Below are 14,987 nucleotides of genomic sequence, written 5' to 3'. Positions count from 1 at the left end.
CTGCTAATGTGGCTTGACCTTATGGACTACATTGTGAAGTTATTTTGAGTCACTGTGTCATCCATATCTCCCAAACTAACCAGTTAAGTAAAATACTATCATAACCAATAGCAATTATGACCAGTCTAAAAAAATAGCTTGTAAACAAACTGACTGTTCCTTTAAGCATCATTATTTGAAAACAAAACTGTTGTTTTCTACTATATATTTGTGAATCTATAAAAATTTTGAAAATCACAGCAAATCATCACAGAACATTGGTAGATTTAAAATGAGATTCAAAAACTGGACCTGGTGAAAGAGTTTTTCCCAGTAGTCTTGTGTCATGAGACGGAAGAGAGCCAGAAAAGCCCAACCAAAGGTATCAAAACTGGTGTAGCCATAGTTTGGATTCCTCCCTACTTTTAGGCAGTCAAATCCATCTGGACACTTCCTGTAATGCACAAACAGTTGAAAGACAGAAGACAGGGGATTATGGGACAACACTGTTAAACAAAGGCTGTGCACAATTAAATCAATGGCAGCTGGGGCAGATATAGCGATATATACAGCAGTAACTTTTTACCAATGCTATTTTCTTACCACACTCTTTGGTTTGGCTGGTGAGAATTACCAGCCACTTGCTTTCCCGATTTGTGGTAAATGCATTGGGTATATATATTATATAGTGTAGTAGTATATAGTGATATAGTGTGCAGGCTGCTTGATAGTTAAAAAAATCTCCAGTATCTACATATAGCCCTGTGGGGCCTTTGACTCCACAGGGGAGGGAAGCGGATGAGTCAGTAAGTACATACAACACCATTATATCAACTGAAGAGGGCACTTGAAATTCGTTCCAGGCAGGAGCACTAAAATGTACTGCAGAAAAAGGGATTACGTTGAGCCAGATGGATATCAAATTGCAGTTAAAAAAATTTCAGCTTCATGCCTCCATCTCTGATCTTCATTGTCAGCATAGTGGCATTACGGCAAATATTTAAGTCCAGCAGCTGAGAACAAGCTGGACTGCCACGTCAATCTGAGTGCAGAATAATTTCGTAATGGCTGGGAAACAGCTGGGCGGCAGAGCGTTGCTGGGAGAACATCTGTAGATCTCACCGACCAGCCAGCTAAGCAGGAATGCTCACTAATATCCAGCAGTGAGGACAGAGGAGGCTGCGTGAGGCCAGCTACATCTTCCTGTCAGGCTGTTCCTTCCCTCTGCTGCACTGCTCAACCTGTCACCAATCTGCTCCCCTCTTTTACTCATTAAGGTTTTGCATATTTCTGGCCATTAACTATATCTTGTTGTATTGTGAACACATTACATTACTGTTGACCTTTATTCAAAGTATACCATAGTTTTTTTTGGTTTGATGTCCTACCTTCTATGAAGCTTTTTTATATAAATTTCTAATTAGCAAGCAGGGATAATAAAAAACTAAAACATATTCTGTATTCAATGACACTCTGTCAACCTTTTTAATGTAAAAGAATGACTAGATTTACATGATTTCTCGACATAGCTTGTGAGTTTGATATATTTCTTTTCCTGATGTGTTCAATGCATTGGATCACCTATCTACAGTAAGCAACATTTACACAAGTCAGCACATTTTATTTTTAGAGCTGAAATGATTCAAATTAATGAAATGAGTCAATTAACTGGAGAACATTAATGAACAATTATTTTCATAACCAATTAATAATTTCAGTAATTTATCAAGCAAAAACACCAAGCATTTTGCTGCTTTTCTTTTCTGTAATTTGACTGTTGGTCGGTTTTCTGTCTGCATTTTCTGATATTTTAGATAAGGTCAACTATTGATTAACTGAAACTCTATTTATTTTAACTGTACTTACTATAATGTAATTAATGAAAACAATGGCGTAAGATGACGTCAGTCTAAATTTGATTTAAAACGCATTATTACAATAAGTCAAAACAAAAGCCAAAGCATTCTAAACCTCCTTTAAGTAACGTCCTTAAAGGTCCCATGGCATAAAAATTTGACTTTATGAGGTTTTTTAACATGCCTATGGTCCCCCAGCGGCTAGAAATGTTGATAGGTGTAAACCGAGCCCTGGGTATCCTGCTCTGCCTTTGAGAAAATGAAAGCTCAGATGGGCCGATCTGGAATCTTCTCCTTATGAGGTCATAAGGAGCAAGATTACCTCCCCTTTCTCTCCTTTGCCCGCCCAGAAATTTGGCCCCACCCATGAGAGCCCTCTCCTCTTTAAAGAACTCACTTAAACCAGTGATTCTCAAAAGTAAGTAAGTGAACTTTATTTATAAAGCACCTTTCAAAGCCATGGTTACAAGGTGCTGTACATTGCAACATTGGTTTAGAATCTCTGACTTAAACAACCAATGTGAGACTTCTCTTGCAATTAGATGCTGCTGTAAAACAAGGCCCCTTTCAGGCTAATATCCCTGAGGTTTTTCATGGTAACTGCCCTGGAGATGCTCTTGCATGGGTTTATCCAGAGTAAGCGCTCCTCAAGGAGAGCCGCTATGCCACATGCACTTGCTGTGGGATCTGATCAGCCTCCTCACAGACTGGGAAGACCAGAAAAGGTAGTCATGCCAGTGTTCTTTTTCTGTGTACATCATATAGTGTATTATTTTGTACTCAATGGTAATAGACTGGACATCCTACAGTGTATTACAGGAATGCTAAGTATTACGTAGATTTTGAGTGTGAAGTTTGAGTTGTCTTGTGTTTTTGAAGTATTTTTCCTACTATTTAAGGGAACCGTTGCTTTTAATTTATTTATTTTTGGTAGAAAAGTCAGTTAGCCTCGCATCACCATGTTATTTTTCAAATGTGTGATAAGAAACGTGACCTACAACCAATCAGAGCAACGAAACCTGACCTACACCAATCAGACCAACGAAACGACAACATTTTGGGCAAATAGTCAATTTATGTATGTTTTGTAGCTGCGTTCAAATCAAGCATGACGCTCCTCGGTCAGACGTCCGTATTAAACCCGCACTATGTGAGATAAACGGTTGTGATAGGTCTGCCTAGTTTCTCTTCGGCTGGAAGTCTGTCTGAATGGGAGGGGGGCCAGATGTATCTGCCAGAGCAAATTAAACATGAGCTGGCAGATTTGTCTGGTTTCCAGGCCAAAGTCAGTTAGAAGACTCTTGAAACTTGCTTTTACATTAATGTCTTTGCACAGTAATGCAGTTGTTTCACTGCATTACCTTTGTACCTTTAATCTAACACTGACGGACAGAAGTGCAGATTCAGTGTTCACTGTGATGGATTACACAACTCAAGGAAGTTTCAAGAATCTGAACTGATTTCAAACTGTACAGAAATGAATGGACATCAATGGCTTTCTGCAATGCTAGGAACAATATATTAAAAAATATAAGACTGACAGTATGTATTTGACAATAATCAGCATAACATTCAAATATAAAAATGTACTACAAATCATAGAATAGTTACTTTCATCAACATGTCATCTCATATCACCAAAGCAAAAGAGTCTAGGGTGTATAAGAGCTCTATGAAAGCTATTTGCTTACATGTTTATACTATTTATAAGTAGCACTCTTGAGAGTGTACCATCAATTCACTGCAGTTTGAATAACAGATCAGCAGAGGAACATCTGTCAATCCAAGCAAAGTGTTTTCCTTCTATGGTGGGCGGGGCTGAGGCGGTGGGTTTCCATGGCCACATCCGTTCGTTCAGGGGGAAAAGTCGAAAGTCATAATCCTTGATGCACTGTGGCTTTAAGATGTGAGGGGATAAGTGTTTGCCTGAACTCTACAGTAGGCGCAATGAGAAACAGCTTGGACCTTTGAGCAAATTATTTATCACAAACTTGTTATACTTGTAATTTTGTGTGTGTGTGTGTGTGCATGCCCACTTGTGTCTGTGTGCATGTGTGTGTGTGTACTGTATGTGTCATCGTAACGTATCCAAAGCTTTAATTTGAAAATCTACTCAGGGATTACTTGTTGGAATACACTCAAAAGATTAAGCATCCTCTATGTTTTACGTCCTCCATCCTGTCCTGCTTAATATCTTGCCCGTCTCCACAGCCAGCCTCAGAAAGTTCCATCTAAAATGTCACAGAAGTTAAAAGGCTTGCAATCATTTTGGCAACAGACACATAAGCTACCCTACGGTTACTTAACCTATAACCTGGCAAATGTGTCATGGGCCTTTTCATTCTGTTTTTGATTTAACATCAATCTAACCACAAAGACATAAACAAATGCAATAAATACCATATTCTTGGTGATGACAGAGCAAAGTTAAAATTAAAAGGAGACAAAAGGACTGATGCTCCTGTTTCTCTAATTGTCTAAAGAGTCTTTAACACACAGAAAGACAGAAAAAAGATTTAAACTGAATTAGACCGAGTGTCAATAGCGTGTTGTTGGATCTCCATCGATGGCAGAAACACAAACAATAGGCGACAAATCAAAAAATAATCTAATTGCACTGACATGTAAACTCTAGGACAGCTGGATAGGTCATATTGGTGCTAGTCTGATTTTACTGACCTACTATTTATGGGAGTTTACTGACGTCATTTCCCTCTGAATGCCCTCAAATGTATCCTCTTTTCGCTCTGACTTGAACACAAATTACTGAATCAGATTTTACTTCTTGGGAGATTAAGCGCCTGTGTTTTTGGAGGAGAGGTTACAGAGCGAGATTAAAGCAAAAGGGTTGGCTGCACCCTGATGCCAATAAAAATGTGTAACTACCTCCACTGTCTATATACATTTTCTATTAACATACTGTATTAATATCAATATTAGCTTAAGCCCTTATAAAAAAGTCTCATACACACTTTCATTGAGAACCTCTCATTAAAAGGAGCCCCGGGATCCCCTTAGTCAAAGAAAGTTTTGTCATCAAAAGTAGAGATGTTCCGATACGATACCAGTATCGGTATCGGCTCCGATACTGCCTAAAACGCTGGTATCGGTATCAGGAAGTACTGGAGTTTATGCATCGATCCGATACCACTTAATAAAGCCCTAAAGAAAATCTACGTTAAAGTAGTTTATTTATGTTCTTTTCCCGTTATAACTGGAGAATAAAAGAAAGTTCTGTGGCATTCATTGTTTGTGTTTGTTCATGTTTTACAAAGATTTTAACCTGAGCCAAACAGACAACAAAGATAGAAATCATATCACATCCGTACAGGGATAGTAGTATACAGTTGTTAAAACATGATAAAATATATGACACACTGGTATCGGATCGGTACTCGGTATTGGCCGATACGCAAGTTCAGGTATCGGAATCGGTATCGGGAAGCAAAAAATGGTATCGGGCCATCTCTAATCAAAAGGCTCAATCATAGATTTGTACAGGAAAAAAAAAAATGTCCTTGACTTGCCAGTTAGTTTAGAGGAGCGATACCTACAGAGCTGTGGCGGTCTGCGATAGCTACAGGCTAGCAGTCGTTTTTTTTTCAGATTTTTCTCTTTCACTTTCTTTAGTATGAGCATTTTAACACAAGATGCATCAGTTATGTATATAAATTCTAAAAAGGTTCAATATAGAACCACTTGTTTTAAGAGTTTAAGAAAAGAATATCTGCACCAAACTTCCCTGTTAAAGCTTACGTAATATCACCAGTTTTTGTTATTTGCTATCATCCATTATCTTGTATTATTAACAAGAGCACCTAATGGAAGCCATTTGTTGAAGCTGCAGGATTTCGGATTCACACAGATGGGAATTTAGTTCACTATAACCCTTGAACTGGGCCTGGCATGGGCAGAGTCATCCTGTTGTGCTTGTTTCAAAAGCATTTGGATTTATAGGATTATTCAGTGCGTAGGCTGAGTAGCAATATTTGGAAGGTTTCACACTGTGCCTTTGATTGGGAACAAAGTCCTCAGATACAATGTCATCTATGCATGTCTATATTTATATTGATGTTAGAAATTAAGTCATGTATTTGCTCTGTCAAAAAGACACAAACTTATTTGCTGCTTGAAGACTTCGGTACAGTATCTCCTCTCAACAATAACAGAATATCAATCTGAAATGATCCGGTCTGCTCCGGTTGACCTAATCATGTCATAGAGCTTTTGAGATGATGAAATCTCCAAAGACCCCCCCTCTCTCCAGCTGGCAACTCCATGTTTCTCTGTAAAGGGTTCCAGTGGAGCCAGGGTGATTATCCACACCACATGTAGTCTTGTGTACAACCTCTCTCACGCTACACCTCTCCCTCTGACGGGTTCATTCTTCTATACATTACGCCTATAAGTCACAGATTTAAATATGAAACCTCAAGCACATCATCTACTGCGTATGCATATGAATGGGATTAAAGCCATTTGACGCTAAACATTTTGATATTATGCAATAGCCTGCAGATGATTAACAAGCAGTACAAACACTCACTTACCCAGCATCACTTCCATATCCACATATTAAGGCATCCTTTGCTCCTTCAACTTTGTAAAAATTATCTAAGGAAAGGAGAAAAAGACGGTAAAGAAACCACTTTTTTTCTGACTTCACTAAATGTTAATGGTACTGGACAGTATGCAGAGCAGTCTACATGTGTGAAATGCTTGCTCAACACCAGCCTCTTTTGTTTTTTATCTGACCTTCGTTGCCGAGGAAGTCCGCCCTGGAGCTCCAGGTTCTGTTATTGCAGATGAAGGATGCGTTGGAGCTGTAGGAGGAATTGATGCAGTGCCCGAGGCTGCGGATGCACTTTTGCCGCAGCAGGCCCATGAAGAGCTGCAGGCCAATGAGGGCGAACACGCTGAGACAGAAGACGGTCAGGATCATCACGTCCGCCAGCTTCCTCACAGACTGGATCAAAGCGCCGACGATGGTCTTCAGACCTTGACAGAGGAGAGGAGACAATACATAAATTGGTTGGTAACACACAGACAAATTGAGTTTTCTGTTGATGTGGGAAAAGCAGAAAGAGGACAACCCGACTTACCTGGGATAACTGAGATGGTTTTCAGTGCTCGTAGTACTCTGAAAGTTCTTAATGCTGAGACGTTTCCGAGGTCGACAAATTCTGTCACGTATCTGGAAATTGATATAAGGAGATTTATGACACTTTGCAGGAAGATTTAAGTATACATTCTGGTGATTTATATGATCACTGGGGTTAAATAATTAAAGTTCAGACATACTTAACAGTTTGTAGTAAGTCTTTATAGATACATTTCAATCAAATAATATTATGGTTTTGAATTGTTATCGGCTTAGCATCTTTTTATTTATTTATTTATTCTTTAAATTCATGTATAATTATAAACAAAATAATAGTAGTTCTCATAGTGTGTGTGAGTGTGTCAGTGACTTTACTTAAACCTGCAATAACTGATTGTTTGTGGCCACTTGGGGCAACAGAAACAAGCAGGGATCCAAACACTGACATGCTGTATAAGTTGATGTGGCTAACCACCAGTGCTGGAAAATGAAGCCTACGCGGAAGTGCAAAATAATGCAGTTCATCGAGTGGCCACTTGAGGCTGGCTCCAAAAGGAAGTCAATCCCCATAGACCCCCGTGTTAAAATGCCCAACTTTAAAATAAACATGTTTGCAGACTGGTACAAAAAAGCTTTTTTTTCTCTAAAGCTAAGTTAACCCTTCATGACAACTGGGGGGCACTTTTGGATTAGCCGGGAGTCAGGCGGTGTCAGGCACTGCCAAGATGGCAACAGCCGGAGCTAATGGGTGCCGCACACTTTGAGCTTCATTTTGGCTTTTTCACGTCACTGAGACTACATTCATATTTTATACAGACTATGTGCAGAGCAACATTAGCATTTATTTGGAGTTTCTGTCCAACTTATGAATCCAATATCCATTCTTCTTTTAGCTCTGTTTTGGTCTCCACTAACTCCTAAGAGATCTATCTGGCTCTTTAGCTGCTAAATGCTTCGCTATGTTAACCATCTAGTCGCAAACTTTGTCTTTGTACCTGTGAGAGGAAATGACAGATGAATTAGCTGACTGAACGGTAATTAATCAAAAACAAATTAATCGCTGAAGGTGATGACAGCTTTCAGTGTGTTTACACACAGTAAAAGGATTTTGTCTTGCTGTTTTCAAACACAGTGAATGTCCTGTCAGGATGATTGGTCTCGGAGAGGTCACCTGTCTAATCTGCCACCTGCATCATGGTCACAGATCTATGACCTCAACAATAGGCTTCTCATTCACAGTGTTTCAAATCACCACTCAGGATGACTGACTGACTACGGTCTCTTTGACATTACTGAAAAATGTTTTTTTGGAAATTATCCCATCATTACAGTCTGCACAAAAACTGCCCCACAAGACAGAATGTGAACACTGAATTAAGGTGGATCTTTTTAAATCGATGTTTCTGCCCAATGTAGCCACTGATGTAGAGTAAATGATACGTGAGCTTGATTGCCAATACGAATGAAGCATGAATGATATCGTTACTTACGCCATGAGAATGACGGTGAAGTCCAGCCAGTTCCATGGATCTCTCAAGAAGGTGAACGGCATTATACAGAATCCTCTCGCTAATATCTTTATCATGGACTCAAAAGTGTAAATGCCAGTGAAAGTATACCTGAAAAATATTCATGGAAGGGAGAGAAAATCCTCTAAATCCAGTGTTCCACAAGATTTACAGTTCAAAATGGAAGTGAGCATTAAAATAAACCACAATCAGTAACAATAAGGACTAACAGGCAAAACATGATAAATAAAAGAAAGAATAATATGTAAGATATTAGCATGATTAAACTGTTTAAAGTAACATAATGAGCACATCTATCATTATTACTGTAACATACGTTAAAATTAAGTTTTTCCTCGCCACTGTCGCACCAAATGCATGCTCTTGTGGGGAATTGTTGGGTCTCTGTAAATTTAAGAGTGTGGTCTAGACCTCCTCTATCTGTATAGTGTCCCGAGATAACTTCTGTTGTGATTTGACACTATAAATAAAATTGAATTGAATATATTATTGCAGTTACATTGATACGTGTTCCATGTATATACATGTCTATACAGTACACACAAGACATGTTGAATACTTTCTAGTGGTTCATTCATATTCCAATTTGTTTCATACTTATACTTAAATAGTCTTACTTCACATCTGCCTCATTTAAAGAGCAAAAATTAAGCTATGTCATCTGCTGGTTAGTTTAGTTTAGCATAAAGACTGAAAACAGGGGGAAGCAGCTAGCCTGGCTCTGTCCGAACAAAATCTGCACCTGTAAAGCTTACACGTGTTATAGCTTGTACAAAAACCTATGTTACCTCAAAGGTGTGTTCAGACCAAATGTGAAGCAATTTTTTTGCATGTTATGATTACATATAAAGCCATGCATAGATGTGAATTCACGCAGGGCGACGCCAATAGACGCGTCCTTGCGACTTTAAATGTTTCAACTTGGGCAAAAAATGCACATGACGCAGCGTTGCAAAAGCCCATCAGCATTTACATTCTCCTAATGTCACAGCTTTAAGATTCTACTGACGTCACCGAGAATCAGAAATGGACGACAACTCTACGACTCAACATCAGTAGAGAGAGAACAATAAAGGAGATGGCTTGAGAAAAGTGAGCAATCGTGTTTATTGGTTGATGGCGGAAATAAACATTGCTAAGGTATGTGGTATCTATGGAGGTTGCTTTCCAGAAGGAGTACTCCAACTGGCTGTTAAGGGCGAATATTTGTGAAATGCAAAAATACTCCACAAACACTCCAGCGGCCGTATTTGAGTGAGTTTAGTTTGAACACAGAGCTAGGCTAGCTGTTTCCTCCTGTTTTCCTAAGTTAAGCGAAATCGGCTACTGGCTGTAGCTTCATATTTAACGTGTATTTATATGAGCGTAGTACCGATCTTCTCATCTATCTCTCTGCAACAAAGTGCAACTGTTTCTCCTTTCACATTTATTATAAATTAATGTATAACGTTGCAAAAGTAAATGAAAAAATGTGAAGTCTAAGTAAATGCAGATAGCATGCTGCATGCTAAGAATGCCCATGATCTACCACATCATGCCCATCACAATACTTAGGCGACTAGTTTCATTCCACATCACATGCTTTCTTTTAACATGCCTATGTGGCATTCTGACTGCAGTAAATATTACTTACATGTCCACTGATTCTTCAATCATCACTGACAAAACAACAAACCCGAGCAAAGCTCCACATTAGAACACATGTAGCACAGTTTCAAATGATGTCCAAGGCACACATTTTCATCTTAAATACTGTGTTTACTTACTCCAGGTACTTGGTCCATGGTCCCGGATCAGACATGGCCATGAAGAAACAGTTGGTCAGTATAGTGAACATTATGAACAAGCTGAACAATGTGGAAAAGAGGTTAAAGAAAATGTACTGTGAAATAGTAACTTCTAAAATACTTCAATACTTCAAATAAGCTTTTTGTGATAAGAAAACAATCACACATTTCTTGTAATCTTATGAAATATACCCATTCGGATAAGCCATCAGTGTATGTGTGTGCCAACGGCATTACAGTAAATGCAGATTAGGGAAAAAAGGAAAGTAAATTCCATTCAAGATTAATTCAGAGGAGTCGTATTGTTTTCTCTTATGGAGGAATGAAACAATAACAAAGGATCTGTTAGCTGCTAAATAAAAAAAAAATTAAAAAAATCATTAAAAAGTCAGGAGAATAATCATCCGAAAAAGGAACTCCAGTTTCTTTAAATAATATAATTAATAAATATAAATGTAATCACAAAATAAAAATAAATATAAAATGCCCCCATAGGGATTTTAAAAATGTAGTTCAGCATAATGTCAGTAATTTATGTGATTTTTCAGTTGTAGTTAAAGTTGATAGCTGTTATTTAATAGATGATTTGATCAATAGATGTCTTTACATGTATAACATAGAGGAGATCCAGAGGAAAGAGTCCCTCCTGCATGTAAAGTACAAACCGGCGGTCTGAGAACTAATAGGCAGCCGTCCCATGATGTAAAATCTCCTTGCTCTTATTTCATTTCAGAGATTAAATGAGGGATATGAGGGGATTTATTTTGCAATGCCAGAGAGGACCATTACAAAGCTGTAAAAAAAAAAAAATGGGACTATGAAAAAAATCCAATAGAAATGGAAATCAGTAAATATTATAAATTGGCTTATCTACCAGTATAAGATGCAAGGAATGCCTTTTTACAGTATAACATTATTATTTTGGTGAAAAATGTTTACAGTGGTTTGTTCTCAGCAGTCTAATCTTCATGGTATCACAAAAGTCAATATACTGAAGTAAAGTGATGTACTTTTTGGAGTGCAAAGCAGTTTAAACAACCTTCACATTATCATGATTACTATCACCCTTAACATCACCCTTGAACAAACTAATCAAAGAGACAATGTAATAATATGGTCTAACAGGAAATAAATTGGCCCGCTCCATCCATCATACAGTTACATGATTATTTTACATGTCCGTGGCAGGAAGAGACACAGGCTCTGGGTATTCAAAAAGGATATGAATGGACTAAAACTTTTATGGCGATTGATCTGATGAAGTGAAATGGACTAAATATGTAAATTGCAGATGTGGCACTGAATCTGAAGATGGCCTTCCCTTTGTTAAGTACTATAAAAGTCTGCAAAGAAAACAGAAACAGAAATCATTAGTGAGATAAAACAAGTTTTTTAAATGTGCTTTCACTTTGTAAATAAAACAAATTGTAACAAGTCATCAGAATGTAAATACATTTCCCAAACAAATGTTCCCATCGTGTACAGGAACATTTTGCTTCAGTTTTGCAGATAAAAACAGCTGTTTTCTTTCCCTGCAGCGCATAAAACTATAGCTGCTGTTTTGAGTCGACCACTCAGTCTACCGCCTGTGTTAATTTCCACCATAATCACTTCTGCCTCCAAGAAAGCAGCGAGTTCATACACACGCAGCCAGCGAGGCCAGTTGAGATAACAGCAGCGGGCTGGACCTTTACCCCAACAGATGCTGCATTTATTTAAATATTTGTTCGTCTTTGGATAATCCTCCCATCCAGCAGTGCATCACATGCCAAAACAAAGAGACCCTGAGAATGACTGCCACGTCCTTTTTCATCTCTCCATAAGCGGCCCATTACGGGCAGCAGCCTGATCTACCAACTCAAAACTTGCTAATCCTATTTCTGCGTCCACAAAAGACGAAGTCACTCGAGTCTGGCATAGCTGCTCTAAAACACCACTTGGTGAATTAATTGAAAACCGTGGCTAAACTGGATCCCGGACATATTTCTTTTTATTTATTTATTTTATTTAACCTTTATTTATTCAGGGAAGGTTCTCTGAGAGGCAGCCTCTCTTTTGCAGGAACGCCCTGATCACATTCACACAGTTCCACATTCATACCTGGAAGCTGCCCAGTACAACCACAGTCTGATCTGCTGGCCACTGAGCAGCTCCACTGGAGCGGTTGGGGTTAAGGGCCTTGCTCAAGGGCACCTCAGTGGTGGTAATGAGGGAGGGACAAGTACTGCTCTTTCACTTTCCCCACCCAGATTTTATCCTGTCAGTCTGGGGATTGAACCGACGACCTCCCGGCCACCACTGCCACCATTTAGGCCACCACTGCCACCATATCATGTTCACGAGTCCAGATGATAGTTTTGTTGACAATTTAACATGCAGGAACATGTATCAGATCATCAAAACCATTTCTTGAGATGCAATGATGCCAGTGAATGTTTAAAGACGCAGAAACATAAATGTTGGATCTGTTTAGAGCAAGCTGTTTGCAGTTAATTAAAATCAGTCATAGTATAAAAGAAAAAGTTCACAATATTTCAAGTCTGTCTTAGTCAGGTGCACATTGAAATCTTTCCATAATCTTTCCACCTGTCCATTAATTAGTCCATTGGAAATCCTAGTGCCCAATGTAAGTGATGGGGGACAAAATCTACAGTCCTCATTGCACTAATGTATTCCAAAGATTAGCTGAAGATACTATGAGCCTTTAATTGTCTGAGTTGGACAAATAAAGCTGGTATCTTCCAAAGTTACAGTCTTTTTAGGACCACATTTCCTTGTTGTGTTACTTATCCCTCTACCATGGCTCATTAAGGAAACACTGTCTGGAGAAACAAAAACAAGGGAATATAAGACTTTAACATTGGAAGATAACAACTTCATATAGTTAACTCAGACCGCTGAAGCCTCAGCTATACTTTGGAATGCATTTTTGCACAGAACAGCGACTTTGGATTTCATCCTCCACCACTTCAGATGGAAGCATGTTAGGAAGGCATCTTTTAATAGCCAATATGAACACGAGGAATGATTACAGAAAGGGGAAACTGTTGTACATGTGGCATGTATGTATTGTCTTAAAAGAGACTTGACAAAAAGTGAAACAAGTCTTAATTCTTTATTCATTAAGCTGACACACTGAGAGGGCACTGAATGTCTGTCTTTAGCCATTTTGTTTGGATGCCAATCATGTCTGAACATGTTATCTTTTGCCCACACAACAGCTGTTTGGCCCCTGTTTCTTCCGATGTCTGTTGAAAAGGTGTAAAATGTGACTGATCTCATCCCAAAGTCCTTTTGTTTATTTTCTTTTTTTAATAAATTTACTAAATTTGAAATGTTAAATAAAAACAAAAATGAAGGCCATTCTCCTTTTGAGATTAGATAGTTGAAAGATCAGTTTGCTACTTTTCTTTGTCATATATATATATATTCACATATAGTGAACCGAGTACATTTATGGAATTTTAAAAATTTTCTGGCATTATTTAGACAAGTTGTAGACTTGTTGTCCAGACATACACACAACCACCACTGACCTAACAAACACACACACATACACAAGCGCTCTCACCCTCTGGTTCTTGTAGTAAAACGGATCAATGTCTTCCAGTGGCACACCGATAAGTTCTGTAGGGATGTCACCGAAAATGCGTGGCAGCTGCTTGCCTGCCTCCAGGTCGATCCTGGGTTTGGGTGGCTCTGTGTTCCTGTGAGCCTCGTGGCAATCCTTGGCATTTTTGGCCTGCTCCACCGCAATCCGCTGCTCCAGCGCAGCCAAGGATTCGCGAGTGAACCGCCGCAAGCCATCAGGACCCGTTGGTAACAGTATGGTTGCCATCTTTTCATCCTGATTCTCCTGTACTAGAATTTACTTACAGCTACGGGCGGGGAAGTGGGGAGTGAAGACAAAACAGAGATAGAGAAAGGTGAGAGAGAATAAGTCATCTTATTCCATCATACAGGCTCATGCAACAACAATTAATAAACAACAAGGCTTCTCGGATGTGGCACTTCATTCAATACACAGGTCAGATAAATCATGATCCTCACAATGCTCATAAATCATCTAACAAAATGATTCACAGAGGGTTAAAAGAACCTTCTGTAGAAAATGTGTGGCTGCTCAGCAAAAGAGGCAGGAATCGGGGCATTTGATTAGGGCTGGCCTCTGCTCTCGGCCCATCATAGAGTTGAACCTTTGCAATGCCTCCTTTGCAATCCCACTGAACTTTTATCAACCTTATTTTTATAGTGGACTTTGCCTTTTGACTGAACGCTCTCTCCAACTCACTGACACTTTGTCTGTCACCTTGTAAGAAATGCTAGTTTCTCTTTATTAGATATATTTTTAGCCTTAAAGCTGACTTATGTATAGGTCATATGATGTGTATAATGTCAAAAAGGGTTGCTTATAGTGACGCCTGAGAATTACCACCCAACTCTGCATTTCCCTCAGCTCTACGGAGTGTTTTAACATATTTCAGTTCATTGTTCTCGGTTTTGCTTCACCTTTTAACTGCACATGGCGAGTCTCACTGCCCTCAGCAGCATCAATGCCAGCCACAGCAGGCAGCTATTCTAATTGAAAAAGCTCTGATAAACCCACTGTGCATCATGCTCAGCACCCAACAGCAGACAGACAAGGTGAGCAGCTATCTGGTGGACATAGTGGAGCATTTATCAGGTAAAGAGACAGATACAGCTACAAGGAGAGTAAATATAAGACTTCCGGGGC

At 39.0% G+C, this 14,987-nt stretch overlaps 1 protein-coding gene across 5 annotated transcripts in view; it reads right to left on the bottom strand.

The window, feature by feature from the left end:
• The window catches only part of LOC120567919 (sodium channel protein type 4 subunit alpha-like), a 46,839-nt gene that overhangs the window by 25,501 nt on the left and 6,351 nt on the right, over positions 1-14,987 (bottom strand). For all 5 annotated transcript variants that reach the window (XM_039815014.1, XM_039815017.1, XM_039815016.1 and 2 more), the window contains exons 3-10: positions 13,824-14,130; positions 11,477-11,595; positions 10,232-10,321; positions 8,427-8,555; positions 6,938-7,029; positions 6,591-6,833; positions 6,386-6,449; positions 292-433 (exon numbers count right to left, since the gene is read on the bottom strand). In XM_039815014.1, coding sequence (XP_039670948.1) covers positions 292-433; positions 6,386-6,449; positions 6,591-6,833; positions 6,938-7,029; positions 8,427-8,555; positions 10,232-10,321; positions 11,477-11,595; positions 13,824-14,090 — 1,146 coding nt within the window. In that variant the 5' untranslated portion in view covers positions 14,091-14,130. The remainder of the gene's footprint in view (positions 1-291; positions 434-6,385; positions 6,450-6,590; positions 6,834-6,937; positions 7,030-8,426; positions 8,556-10,231; positions 10,322-11,476; positions 11,596-13,823; positions 14,131-14,987) is intronic.

This window comes from Perca fluviatilis, chromosome 11, assembly GCF_010015445.1.
Source record: "Perca fluviatilis chromosome 11, GENO_Pfluv_1.0, whole genome shotgun sequence".
In the NCBI taxonomy this organism is placed as follows: domain Eukaryota; kingdom Metazoa; phylum Chordata; class Actinopteri; order Perciformes; family Percidae; genus Perca; species Perca fluviatilis.
Note: the sequence above shows the minus strand (reverse complement) of the source record. Positions and strands in the feature narration are given on the sequence as shown.